Source organism: Miscanthus floridulus, unplaced genomic scaffold, assembly GCF_019320115.1.
Source record: "Miscanthus floridulus cultivar M001 unplaced genomic scaffold, ASM1932011v1 os_2352_1_2, whole genome shotgun sequence".
Lineage (NCBI taxonomy): Eukaryota > Viridiplantae > Streptophyta > Magnoliopsida > Poales > Poaceae > Miscanthus > Miscanthus floridulus.
In genome coordinates, this window is record NW_027098251.1 from 129,991 (window position 1) to 143,169 (window position 13,179).

The 13,179-nt window shown below is 46.5% G+C and overlaps 1 protein-coding gene and 1 pseudogene across 1 annotated transcript; both read left to right on the forward strand.

Moving 5' to 3' along the window:
• Nucleotides 1-1,868: 1,868 nt before the first annotated feature.
• On the forward strand, nt 1,869-8,468 carry LOC136534843 (homeobox-leucine zipper protein HOX33-like). The gene is made up of 18 exons (XM_066527208.1): nt 1,869-2,256; nt 3,780-3,939; nt 4,130-4,248; nt 4,322-4,412; nt 4,517-4,612; nt 4,691-4,804; nt 4,913-4,996; nt 5,263-5,418; nt 5,542-5,616; nt 5,728-5,834; nt 5,948-6,143; nt 6,313-6,501; nt 6,584-6,664; nt 6,752-6,886; nt 6,989-7,314; nt 7,554-7,659; nt 7,771-7,920; nt 8,020-8,468. Exons 1-18 carry the CDS (start codon nt 2,024-2,026, stop codon nt 8,164-8,166), a joined length of 2,565 nt encoding a protein of 854 aa, XP_066383305.1. The 5' UTR covers nt 1,869-2,023; the 3' UTR covers nt 8,167-8,468.
• A 645-nt stretch (nt 8,469-9,113) lies between these two features.
• On the forward strand, nt 9,114-12,914 carry LOC136534845 (uncharacterized; annotated as a pseudogene).
• Nucleotides 12,915-13,179: the final 265 nt, after the last annotated feature.

Sequence of the window (13,179 nt, forward strand, 5' to 3'; positions counted from 1 at the left end):
AAGAGTCAGTTTGATGCACCGTCGCACTGTGCATATATGCTCGTGCAGCATACGTGTATTTTTTTTTCATAGAAAGAGCCGAAATCTTGAAAAGAATAGATCATGCTCCCGTTGAGAGAGAAGAGAGATCATTCGGATTCACCCACAGAGACTTCTAAAAAGCGTGATGTAAAAATACTTGGCGCCAAAAGAATCTCGCTTTGACAGGGCTTTATATGCTGTTTAAAGCTGCCACCCATCCTGTGAACTCTACCAAACCTTTCTGTTCCGGACAGTACGGACCGTTTATCTTTCACTTTTTATTTATCTTTCCTTCTCCTCTTCTTTTCTTTTCTCCTCCTCTCTCTTTATCCAATCGGCCTCTCCCTCCCGGCCTTATACTGGCGGGGCGCGGCGCTGCGGAGCAGGAGGCTGGCCGCGGGAGAGGAACCAGGGGCGGAGGCGGGGCGCGCTGGGCGGAGCAGGATGTCGGCGGTCGGGCGGAGCTGGAGGCCGGCGGGGCGGAGCAGGAGACCGACGGCCGTGGTGGAGGAGATGGAGACGCGCGGGGAGGAGCAGGAGGCCGGCGGCGGGGGAGGAGGAGGCCGGCGACGTAGGGAGTCGGCCGTTGGCGCGCGGGCGCCGGGGAGGAGAGCAGGCCCGGGGACGAGGATGGAAAAGCAACGCGCAGGTGAGGAAGAAGCCAGGGGAAGCCACATTTTTTTGGCTTGCCCTCCTATGTGTAAGCCACCGAACGGCTTCTCTCCGGCTTCTAGGCGCAAGCCGTTTTGCAGAGTGCCGTTTGGCATGGCTTCATCAAAAGTCGCTCGAGAAGCCGATAGATGAGCCATGCCAAAGAGGGCCTACATGTGAAACTGTGAATATATACTAGTTCAGTTCAAATTTTGTGGGTGAGTTCATCCCAATCTTAGCACCATAGCAATCCAAAATGATAAAAATATGTTTTTGTCAGTTTTTTGTTTGAATAAAAGTTTGGGCTTAGGAATTGGCTATCAATTCCAGTGGTATTTTTTGAGATAAAAATGGGAATAAATTTACAACATTTCTTGTTTCAAAATGGGCATTCTGCTCAGTTTTTATTGCCGGGTTTGTGTCATAAGATCTCTATCAGCCTGTTCGCTTGTTGGTTTCGGCCAGCCCAAACCAGTCAACCAACAGTGTTTTTCTCTCACAACAAACCAGCACTAGCCAGCTCAGAAACCAACCAGCGACAGGCCGCATATGAAAAAAAAACATACTTTTCAGTCCAAACGCCCAAAAAAATTTAGAAAGATATCAGTTGTTTAAATAAAGGGGCCCACAAAAGAAAACTCCATGACATGAAGAATGAAATCTGAAAATAAAATGAAATTTTTTCATGTTCATCCTGTTCGTTTGAACTTATCGGCCGTATATTTTTAATAAAATAATAATATTTTTTCTCTCACAACAAATTAGTATTAACATCACGCTGTTTTTTCAGCACCAGCAATCATGGTAGTGTTTAGATGGCGAAATTTTTTGCAAAATGCTACTGTAGCACTTTTCGTTGTTATTTTTGACAATTAGTGTCCGATCATGGACTAATTAAGCTTAAAAGATTCGTCTCGTGAATTTCGTCTAAACTATGTAATTAATTTTATTTTTTATCTATATTTAATGCTTCATGTATGTGTTAAAGATTCGATGTGACGGGGAATCTTAAAAATTTTTGTAAAATTTTCTCCCATATAAAAATACCCTAAATCTTTCAAAAAAAAACTGAAGGAGAGAGAGAACTAAACTGGACCCATATAAAAATACCCTAAATCTTTCAAAAAAAAAACTGAAGCAGAGAGAGAGAGAGCGCGATCTTCTCTTTCATGACTCCTCGCTGCTGCAGAGCAGCCGTACTGTCCTGCTATTAAACAAGCCCAGAGCTTTGCTGCTCCTCCCCATCACTCCCCTCCCCACTCCCCTCCCCATGGCAGGAGCGCGCACGGGAGCTGGCTGCTGCTCTGCCTCCTCTCCTCTCCTGCACTACTAGGCGTGCCCGCCGGCGACGATGGCGATGGTGGCGAGCAGGGAGAGGAGGCTCTCCCCGGGTGCCGCCGCCGCGCCGCAGGTGGACGCGGGCAAGTACGTGCGGTACACGCCGGAGCAGGTGGAGGCGCTGGAGCGCGTCTACAGCGAGTGCCCCAAGCCCAGCTCGCTGCGCCGGCATCAGCTCATCCGGGACTGCCCCATCCTCAGCAACATCGAGCCCAAGCAGATCAAGGTCTGGTTCCAGAACCGCAGGTCAGTCGCTCCGTCCGTCACTCCCCTCCCCGCTCGATCTGTGAGCTTCCTCTCCTGATTTTGCTCTCTTCTTGCTTCTTGGGGGTCAACACATTTCGTGATCTTGGCGTGTGTGCTAGAAGAGAGGCGTGTCCAGTGGAAAAGTAGATAGGAGCAGTTTTTATGCAGTTCTGCTGTGAGAGATTTGGTTTCGTGTGATTTTGGTCCGTTTCTTCGCTTGATTTGCGCAACGGGCGTCCGTTACTTGCTTTTCCCCCCTTTCTTTCTTTGCAAGTTTTTTTAGCCGTTTTATGCGTATCATTTTGGGAGTTTCCTAGGGTTGATTTGTAGTGATCTTGGGTGTTCTGTGCAGTGGCAATGATGCCATGTTTGGTGGGGGAAATCTGTGTATTCTATTCTTCAGAGATTTTTGTGGAAATAAAACACGAACACCTTGTTGGGTTGCTTGAACCCCTGCGCTCTCCCATTTCCTCGATTCTTTTGAAAAGATTTTGAGAAGCTCTGCACAATGATATGTGTTCCTGTATATCCAGTCTCCGTATCACATACTTTTTGCCATCTGTGGGTTAGGTAGGGCACTAAAGCAACCGTCTTTGTCAGATTTATTATAGGGAAAATTACTTGGCTTATGTGTTCTTGCAAATGTCATGCCGTTCGTGGTGACAATGACTTGCTACCAGGCAGTTTCTTGTTTCCACTGCTTGCATTTGTTAGGATTCATCCTGTTGCTTAGGACAGGCGTGAATGCGAGGTGTCAACCTTACACATGTGTGCCAAGAAGTCAAGAACGTAGGGGTTGCTGCTAGTTAGTCATGCATGAGTAGTACTGAAGTAGATCGAAGTGTCAGTACTGAATTTGAGATTATGAGATCGGAAAATAGAAACAGGTGACAGTTGTTCGGCACCAAATCCTCGGGTTCTTGTTTGTCCCTTCAGGTGTGTGTTGTTTCTTTGTTGACTGATCCAACAGCATTCTGGTTGAGGCCCGTCTTTTCCACTTCAGTGGTGGTGGTGGCATTCGCTGTCCTTCAGGCCCCTCTGAACATCACCTCGTAGGCTATGTCACTTTGCTTCTTTTCCAGCGGATTAAAGTCGGGTAACAGTTTTGTTCTTGGTGGTGCCTCACTGTGGAAGAATCAAGAATGGGAATAACGACACCTTTTAAGCAAAAAGCTTTGGTGAAGGGTAAAAGGAGCCAAGAATCTTTTACCCTGGTGGGCTCAGGAAGTGCTAATTTTGACTAGACTTGGTAGATGCAGTCACACACACACATCGCTTTCAATTAGGCAATGATTCACATATATTGGTTCTTACATAGTATCCATTTTGTCTCTTTTGCTTCACAATTTTGACCCGCTCGTGCCATAAGAGAATATTACTGAAATGCCTTCTTTCTGTTCATTCTCGGTTTATGCCAATCAAGAACTACAAGGGAATCCCGTGTATTGGAAGCCACTGTTTGTTAGTTGTTTGCCTTTTTAGGTGTGCCTGCCACTAAATCGTGTTTCTATTGTCTTTGGTAGATGCCGGGAGAAGCAGCGCAAGGAGTCCTCTCGTCTTCAAATTGTGAACCGGAAGCTGAGTGCGATGAATAAGCTGTTGATGGAGGAGAATGACCGGCTGCAGAAGCAGGTGTCCCGTCTCGTCTTTGACAACGGGTATATGAAGAATCGACTCCACAGTGTGAGCTCCTTTTCTCTTTTCAACTGTACATGTGCTTGAACTAAAAATGGTTTGGTTTCTTGATGCATGGCTTGCTGCATTTTGACTCAGTCTGTTACAGTATTGTTTGCATGCCTTATTATAGTTGTTTTTCCCCTGCTTATGCTTTATCTTGTTTTGCTTGCTATAACATTTGCTTGTAAATTTGCAGCCTTCTGTAGCCACCACCGACACAAGCTGTGAGTCTGTGGTGACAAGTGGTCAGCACAACCAACAGCAAAACCCAGCAGTTCTGCATCCTCCACAAAGGGATGCGAACAACCCAGCAGGGTAAGTCTGAAACCTGATTACATTCGTCTTCAAACTCTATGCTTGCTCTAGTGCTAATTTTCCTTTTGTCCAGTCTACTCGCTATTGCTGAGGAGACATTGGCAGAGTTCATGTCCAAGGCGACTGGAACTGCTGTCAACTGGGTGCAGATGGTTGGGATGAAGGTAATGTACTTGCTTTTTTAGGTAGTGTACTTATATGCACTGTAATATTGTGATACACCTGATGTTGATATCTCTGACCATTTCAAATATGATTCTGATTACAGCCTGGTCCGGATTCCGTTGGAATCATCGCTGTTTCGCACAACTGCAGTGGCGTAGCAGCACGAGCTTGCGGCCTTGTGAGCCTTGAGCCCACAAAGGTATGTAGATTCATGTATTGGTCTTGCGTTTTCTTTTAGCTTCTGCAGCTGTGAGACATCTAATTAATTTCCATTTAGGTTGCTGAGATCCTTAAGGATCGCGCATCGTGGTATCGCGATTGTCGGCATGTTGATATCCTCCATGTTATCCCTACGGGTAACGGTGGAACGATTGAGCTGATCTATATGCAGGTATATGTCTGCACATAAGGTTCAGTCTTTTTATGTGCTTGATTATGTACTAGTACTAGTAATTATGCTTTTATTGATAATGATGATAATTTCTGTTTTAATCTGTAGACTTATGCACTGACAACTCTGGCGGAACCGCGTGACTTTTGGACTCTCCGATACACTAGTGGTCTTGATGATGGTAGTCTTGTGGTATGACTTAATTACCCAATTGACCTAATGCATATTGTTGGTCTCATTGTCATGTTCCAACCAAGCTTAATCTTGTTGTTGAATTTCCCTGCTCTCAGTTTTTACCTGCCTTTTTCACTGTAGTGTGAAAGCTGTTGTAAAATTCTGTCTTTTGACCTTAGTAATACCAATGTGTTAATTGATGCTGGGCTGCCACTTCTTTTGTATGATCATTATATTTGCTGCATAATGCAGTACTGGTAACAATGTGGATCTGTCTTCTGTAGATCTGCGAAAGGTCATTGACTCAGTCCACTGGAGGTCCTTCTGGACCTAACACTCCAAATTTTATCAGAGCTGAGGTGCTTCCTAGTGGTTATCTGATTCGACCTTGTGATGGGGGAGGTTCCATGATTTACATTGTGGATCATGTTGATCTGAATGTAAGTAGCAGTGGGTCTTTCATACTAATGAATGTGCACTTGGCTACTTTATTAAGATATGCATCTACTCAATTTTGAATTTTTAGCAGATATGTGCCTAAATTATCTTGTGTTCTAATACAGGCTTCTAGTGTGCCCGAGGTTCTTCGACCACTCTATGAATGTCCTAAGATACTGGCACAGAAGATGACTGCTACGGTATGTGTCACTGTTCAATTTCATTGTTTCTAAGCAGCTGTTGGGCTTTGATGGTACTCCAGAATCTGTAATTTTACTGATGCACCAGTGACACTACTGGTTTCGGTATAGGCGTTGCGACACATTAGGCAAATTGCACATGAATCAAGTGGTGAAATGCCGTATGGTGTTGGTCGACAGCCGGCTGTTCTCAGAACTTTCAGTCAAAGGCTCAGCAGGTGTGTAAAAGATGAAATAGACTTTTTGACCTTCCAAGCATCTGCAAGAGTGTCTTGTAATAGCATTCCATTCTTGGCTACCACTTGTCTGAAATCTAAACTCGAATTTGCAGAGGCTTTAATGATGCTGTGAGTGGCTTTCCAGATGATGGCTGGTCTCCTTTGTTGAGCAGTGATGGTGCGGAGGATATTACAATTACAATCAACTCATCTCCAAACAAACTTATTGGATCTCATGTCAGCCCTTCCCCATTCTTTTCTGCTATGGGGGGTGGCATCATGTGCGCAAAAGCATCAATGCTACTGCAGGTTTGTACATTGGACTCAATTTTGTTCCATGCTACATAACCTTATAGTCCATTTAGTTGATTGCTAGTTGTTATAATACTAAATGTACAATCTTCATGGTAGTTTTCCTTGCATTAAATTGTTTTTGTGGTATAATTAACCTTACCCCAATGTACTTTTGATATTGTAGAATGTGCCACCTGCTATACTTGTGCGATTGTTGAGGGAGCATCGCTCTGAATGGGCTGATCCTGGTGTTGATGCTTATTCTGCTGCCTCTTTGAGGGCCAACCCATATGGTGTTCCAGGTTTAAGGGCTGGTGGGTTTATGGGCAGCCAGGTTATACTACCCCTTGCACGCACCTTGGAGCATGAAGAGGTAATCTATTGATTATGGTTTGTTTCATCTGTCTTGTTAATGTCCAATATAAGCTCCATCTAACTTACTATTTTAATTTCAGTGCTTGGAGGTTATTAGGCTTGAAGGACATGGCTTTAGCCATGAGGAGGTTCTTATGTCTCGGGACATGTTTCTTCTGCAGGTGTGAGGCTTTCTAATTTGTTTCTTGCTTCTTGGTTCATGCTTTTCTCACAACCTAACGATTGCGTGACATTATCTTCTATTGCAGTTGTGCAGTGGCGTTGATGAGAATGCACCCGGTGCCTGTGCACAGCTTGTCTTTGCTCCTATTGATGAATCTTTTGCTGATGATGCACCGTTGCTACCCTCAGGCTTCCGCGTGATACCGCTTGACGCTAAGACGGTGAGTATATCGGATCTAGATCGTCACTCCTGGTGTCACATCTTGTCCTTGCCACACTGTTTCCTTAATACAATACATTATTGCACTCAAATCAAATTGCAGGATGTGCCATCTGCCACACGCACACTTGACCTTGCTTCTGCACTGGAGGTTGGATCAGGTGGAGGTCTGTGTGCTTTAAGCGATGGTTCAGGCACGTGCACCACGAGATCGGTCCTGACCATCGCCTTCCAGTTCTCGTTCGAGAATCACCTTCTCGATAGTGTGGCAGCAATGGCCAGGCAGTATGTCAGGGGTGTGATGGCGTCTGTGCAGAGGGTGGCCATGGCGATTGCTCCTTCTCGCCTTGGCTCGCATATCGAACTGAAGCATCCACCGGGCTCTCCTGAGGCACTTGCACTAGCTACGTGGATTGGCAGGAGCTACAGGTACAACTCTACATCTCAGCTACCAGAGCGATCTTTATTTGGTCTACTGCTGGAATTGTGAATGCTCTCTTCATCCAACATTACCCTGGAATCGTTAATGCTCTCTTCATCCAGCTTTACACTGGAACTCTTCATCCAGCATTACTCTAGAATTGTTAATGCTCTCTTCATCCATAGCACTACCCTGGAATTGTGTGCTATCAAGTTGTATGGAGTTCCTGATGATTTCAAAATTCCAGGGCGCACACTGGAGCGGAGATCCGCTGGTCAGACACCGAAGGCGCGGACTCTCCCCTGATGCCTTTCTGGAAGCACAGCGACGCAATACTCTGCTGCTCTCTGAAGGTCAGTCTGGTGCTGAGTATCTCATGCTGTCATCTCCATGATTCCATTATCGCACTTCCTAATAATAGCTTATGCCATAACCTGAAACCGGCCACTGTCAACTGCCTGCAGCCGGCTTTCACGCTCAAGTTCGCCAACAGTGCCGGCTTCGACATCCTGGAGACGACGGTGGTGAACATCCAGGACCTGCCGCTGGAGGCCGTCCTCGACGACGAGGGCCAGAAGGCCCTGTTCGCACAGCTCCCCAAGATCATGCAGCAGGTACTAGTACTATGCTCGTACCACCCATGGCCAAGTTGACGACGACATTGCTAGTCTGAAACCTAGGCTGACCTGGCCTCTCCTAACCTTTGTGAGCAGGGCCTGGCGTACCTTCCCGGCGGTGTGTGCAGGTCGAGCATGGGGCGGCAGGCGTCGTACGAGCAGGCGGTGGTGTGGAAGGTGGTGGGCGACGACGGCGCCCCGCAGTGCCTCGCGCTCATGCTCGTCAACTGGACCTTCATCTGATGCTCCTCCGCTCCTGAGGTTGACAGCCTCGCTCGGCATCGCCAGATCACTGCTGGACGGCGCCTTTATCCTACTACTTCGTATTATTTAGTTGCTTTTCCGTTGCACCTGCGTGCTACAACTGCTCGAGACAATGAGACGTTTGCTGTTCCTGTTATGAACTAAGTGCAGTGTGGATCGAGAGTTGGAGACTATGTCACTGCTGTTTGTGTGTGAGACCAAAGAACCTTAGTACTGCTGTTGTTATCAGTGACCCTCTGTGATCTTTGTGTGCGTGACAAACAAATGTATGCGTTCCTGGTCGTCGTCTCGTCTCCCCGGCCGGTCGCCGGCGCCATCGGCCATTGATCAGTGCAGTAGCTCGCTGGCATTCGCTTGGCGGACCTGAATCCGTCCACCTCGTCGGTCGGAGTTGCTGGTTGCAGGTGCAGCATTACTGTAATACTAGCATTTATTTACTAGGAGTAGAACTCCCTGCTCGTGCTAAGCTCGAGGACTCGCATTGCAGGTCGAAGCATGCATGCTACGGCTCCTGCATCGACCTGTCATCGTCTCTGCAAGTCTGCATCGCTGACGCTCACGCTCCGTTGGCGTTTAAACTCTGCCGTCCTCTGCCGGTGACCGGTCGATGACGCTCCATTGCTGTTCTGCTCGTCGGGGATTTCCCTGATCCGTCAGCGACCCGACCCAGGCTGCCGTAGTGCCGTCTACGCAAGCGGCATGGCGGCGGCATGGCTTGCTTGCAGTTGCAGGGTCGCCTGTGGGCTGTGGGCCGTGTGCCTGGCTGCCTGCGCGTGTCGTGTACTCGTGTGGCCTCTCTCGTCGTCTCCACTTGGACCTGCCTCATAAAACGTTAATGGGCCGAATAGCTTGAGCTTGGGCCCAACAAGCCCATCTCCATCCGTCCCCGTCCTCACCCGCAACCCAACCCGACGGCCACTTCCGCCATGGCCATGCTCGCCCTCTCCTCCCGCCCCCTGACCTCCTCCTCCTCCTCCTCCGCCTTCCTCCACTCGAGGCCGCGCGCGCTCCACCTCCACCTCCACCTCCACCTCCACCGCCTCCTCCTCCCCAAACCCCTCTCCTCCGCCTCCCCACTCACGCCGCCGACTCCCCGCGTGGAACCCACCTCCACCCCGCCCCCGGACGCGGACCCCACCCCGCTCTTCCTCCGCCCAGCGTCCCACCGTGTCCCGCCCGCCGCCCTCGCCGCGTTCCGCCGCCGCGCGGCCGCGCTCGTCCCGCCCTCCGCGCCCCACCTCCACTGCCACCTCCGCTGGCTCGTCGCCGACGCCACCGCCACCAGCTCCTCCTCCGACGGCCCGGTGCTCCTCCGCGCGCCGCTCGAGGACCTCGAGGCCCTGTGGTGCGGCACGTCTGGGAGCGCACGCCGTTCCAGTACGTGGTCGGGAACGAGCACTGGCGGGACCTGGTGGTCGCCGTCGCGGAGGGCGTCCTCATCCCGCGCCCCGAGACGGAGGCCGTCGTCGACGTGGTGCGCGCCGTCGAGGGATTCGCCGACGGGTGGTGGGCCGACCTCGGCACCGGGAGCGGCGCCATCGCCGTGGCTGTGGCGAGGGAGCTCGGTGCCGGAGGGAGGGTGTTCGCCACGGATGTCAGTGAGGTGGCCATCGACGTCGCCAGGCTAAACGTCCATAGGTACGGGGTGCAGGTGAGAGCTTGCGTTTCTTTTGAGTTCTTTTTTTCATTGATCAGGTTATAAGTGAGTAAACGAGAGTACACAGCTTTATAAAAAAAAACTGGGCGTACACAGAACTAATTTAGCGTTCTCATGATTATCACTTATCATCTTGTCCTCATCAGTGACAAGAAGTCTACCGAGCTGTGTCAGCATGTGTTCCTCTAGATAGAGTGCTCATTGCTGTTTAGCTGCTTATGGCTGAAATGTGGATAGTTAGCATAGGTGTATGTTTGGCTGGAAAATGTAGAACGAACTGATTGAAAAATATGGTTTTGAGTTGTCAATTTAGATATAAAGTTAGGGAGATTTGAAGCTGGGACACAATGTGTTACGATGATACAACTATAGTAGCCTCGTTCGACTTTTGGTGTGGCTTTCGTTCAGGAAAGCATGCTCAAAGATGTTCCTTTTAGCCTTTAAGTTGGATGCTCAAAGATGCTCAGCTGCTCAAATCGATGCTGAAAGTATGCCCAAAGATGCTCACATCCACCTCAAAGGTGGTCGTGAGCATAAATGTAAATTTTCTGATAGTATTGTGTGTTCGTTTGTTGTGTTAAACTGGTATATATAGAATTAAAACTACACACTTTTGTTTTGCCCCATGCTGTATCTATCACTTTCTGATAGCTTGTCTTACATCCACTTTAATAGTTAGGGAGCTACACACCCTAGTTAGCGTCAATAATAGTCTAGGAAGTCAAAATATGAGTGTCAACGAGCTTGAATTTGTAATTTATCTGCACAGCTCAATTTATTAAACCATTCTGAAGTTCATAGAAAGTCGCGATTAATACATTTTTCTGTGTTGGAATCAGGATAAAGTTGAAATAAGGCATGGCTCATGGTTTGAACCTCTGGAAGATTTGAAAGGAAAACTTATGGGTGTGATTAGTAACCCTCCTTACATACCAACCGATGACCTACCTGGTCTGCAACCTGAGGTTGGTTGGCATGAACCAAAGTTGGTGCTTGATGGTGGCAAGGATGGCCTTGAGCATCTGTTCCATCTCTGTGAAGGGTTATCCTCAGTTCTGAAACCTGGGGGTTTCTTTGTTTTTGAGGTAATATCTTTGTCACCATTTCTCAAAGACTGTTACACTAACTGCCAATGTGACTGGATGAGTTCAGTATGATCCTCTTATAGGAAACTCTTTTTTTTTATTATCAAGATGTTCTCCTGTCTAGCTGAATTTGAACTTCAATTTGTATCACCCTTCAGTTGATCATTTAGTAAAGCAACGTCTGAATTTGTTGCAAGGCCTGAAACTCCTATGGAAGTATATAATCCTATGAAACATGAAAAATGTTGTTTTATACCTTAATGATTACCCCAACCCAGTTATCCTACATAGCCTGGACTCATTTGGTACAGTTTGTTTTTATTGTTTTGCAAATCGTATACTGAAATTATTGTTCCAGAGGGATGTGACATTCAAATACCTCTGTGCATCTATTTGACAGACAAATGGCGACAAACAGTCTGAGTTCCTTGTTGATTTGATAAGCACAAAGTGGAGTTCTTCTTTTCACAATGTCAAAACAGTTTTAGACTTTGCAGAGATCAATCGTTTTGTAACGGGATATCGATGATGAACAATAAAGTACAGATGTTAGCGTAATCATTTGGAGACATGTTTTGTTTCCTTATGACTTCAGGTAAGAATAATGCCGTTTGACTTGGTTATTTTAATTGCTAACCTTTGTTCTCTTGTATCTTGATTCAATTTTCAGAATGCAAATTACTTGTACTGCTTCTACCAGCAAAATTATGTTGAACTTGCATTAGAACTGAAAATCAGTTTCTTATACTGTCAAGAAATCAGCTTAAACATACGCCTTAGCTCTATGTTCTTTGTATCTTTGTAATGATATAGCATGCTTTTGGTTAGAGATTTTCATGAATTGCTTTTTACCAATTACATTTTTGTGGCTTCAATTGGACACAGTGCATTTCCTTGGTATGGTATGGACCGTTTACTGTACTTTTGAAAAATAACGCTTTTGTTTATTTTGGTCTGAGATCTCTAAAACTCTGCTGACTCAGTCTTGCATTAACTCCTCACTCTTGTGGCTAACTTCTCCAGTAGAATTTTGCTCATTGAGAATCAGTTTACTTGATTGTGACCAAATCATAATTTAGATACGGCAGGCTTTCGTACCATTATCATTTGAGATTCTTTTGTCGGAAATTGTGTCGACAAAGTTCATAAGAAATCATGTTTTTACTGTCCAGGTTTGCACTGATGGCAAGTTGCTCTGAAAAGTCATGCTATTATCGTGGCATTATATAATTGGACACAATTCATATGTTAAAGAAGAGGTTTTATGGAATCAACAAATTACACTTATAGAGACAACATTAACAACATACTATTCAGGGGACCTAAACCCTCTTTTGTTCATTCTGTCTTTCCTCCCTAAACATTTATCTATTCCTCATATGCAAAATTTGGTTGATGTTATGCTGCTCTGCTGCTTTTGCGTGTTGGGTAAACCTTCTTGTGTTTGCCCTATTTAATCCTCCTCTTTTTTACCCTTGTTTTGTCAGGACCTTCCCAATTGAAATATGAGATCAGTCTGGGCTGGCTGCGGCAGAAAGCGAACAACGCATACAGTTGCCCCTTTGCAGAGCTTATCGCTTGGAGTTTAAGCCTGCTGGTGGCAATAATATATCGCAAAGTCAACCTTAAATACATATTCATAATATATATTCTTTAGGCATGCGAGGTAATATGTTTGCCAGAGCCAAGCTGTGCATAGATGATCCAACTGCCCAAGGAAGCTAGATAGTAGACAAGAGTCTCGTGGCAGTTTGCTTTCAGAAGATTGTAGCATGTATTTGGCCACTAGTTTTGTGGCTGAGTTGGGTGATGATTGTGATTTAAGGTGGAGGCTTTTTTTGGCTTCTAAAATTATTCCGCCGTCCACACGCCACCTTGTGTGCTTCATTATTGATGCCGTGGTCCAGTTTTTTTTAATTATTATTGTTTCTTTCTTGCTTACCTCTGCTGAAACCATGTAAAGACTAAATTCTATGGAAGGTGAAGTCCATAATGATTTTCCCAGGAAACCCAGAAAGCATAATCGAAACTGATGAACAAGACAGCTCACAACAAAGAACTGAACATGACTTCTTAATGCAACCTTGTAGCTGAATTGCTCGCTCTACCGGTTACCATGGCAGGTAGAATTCTTCTGTGCCTCAGGAGGAGTAATTCTGTTTTGCCCTTTTGGCTAGTCACATGCTATGATGCAAGTTTGATGGGCTGATGATTCATTCATAGCATTTTCGAAGTCTGTGCTCGACTAAT

Coding starts and splice junctions, on each gene's coding strand:
- LOC136534843 (XM_066527208.1), top strand. CDS start 2,024: ATGGCGATGGTGGCGAGCAGGGAGAGGAGGCTCTCCCCGGGTGCCGCC. Junction 6,502..6,583: donor GCACCTTGGAGCATGAAGAG/GTAATCTATTGA, acceptor TTTTAATTTCAG/TGCTTGGAGGTTATTAGGCT. Junction 7,660..7,770: donor TACTCTGCTGCTCTCTGAAG/GTCAGTCTGGTG, acceptor AACTGCCTGCAG/CCGGCTTTCACGCTCAAGTT.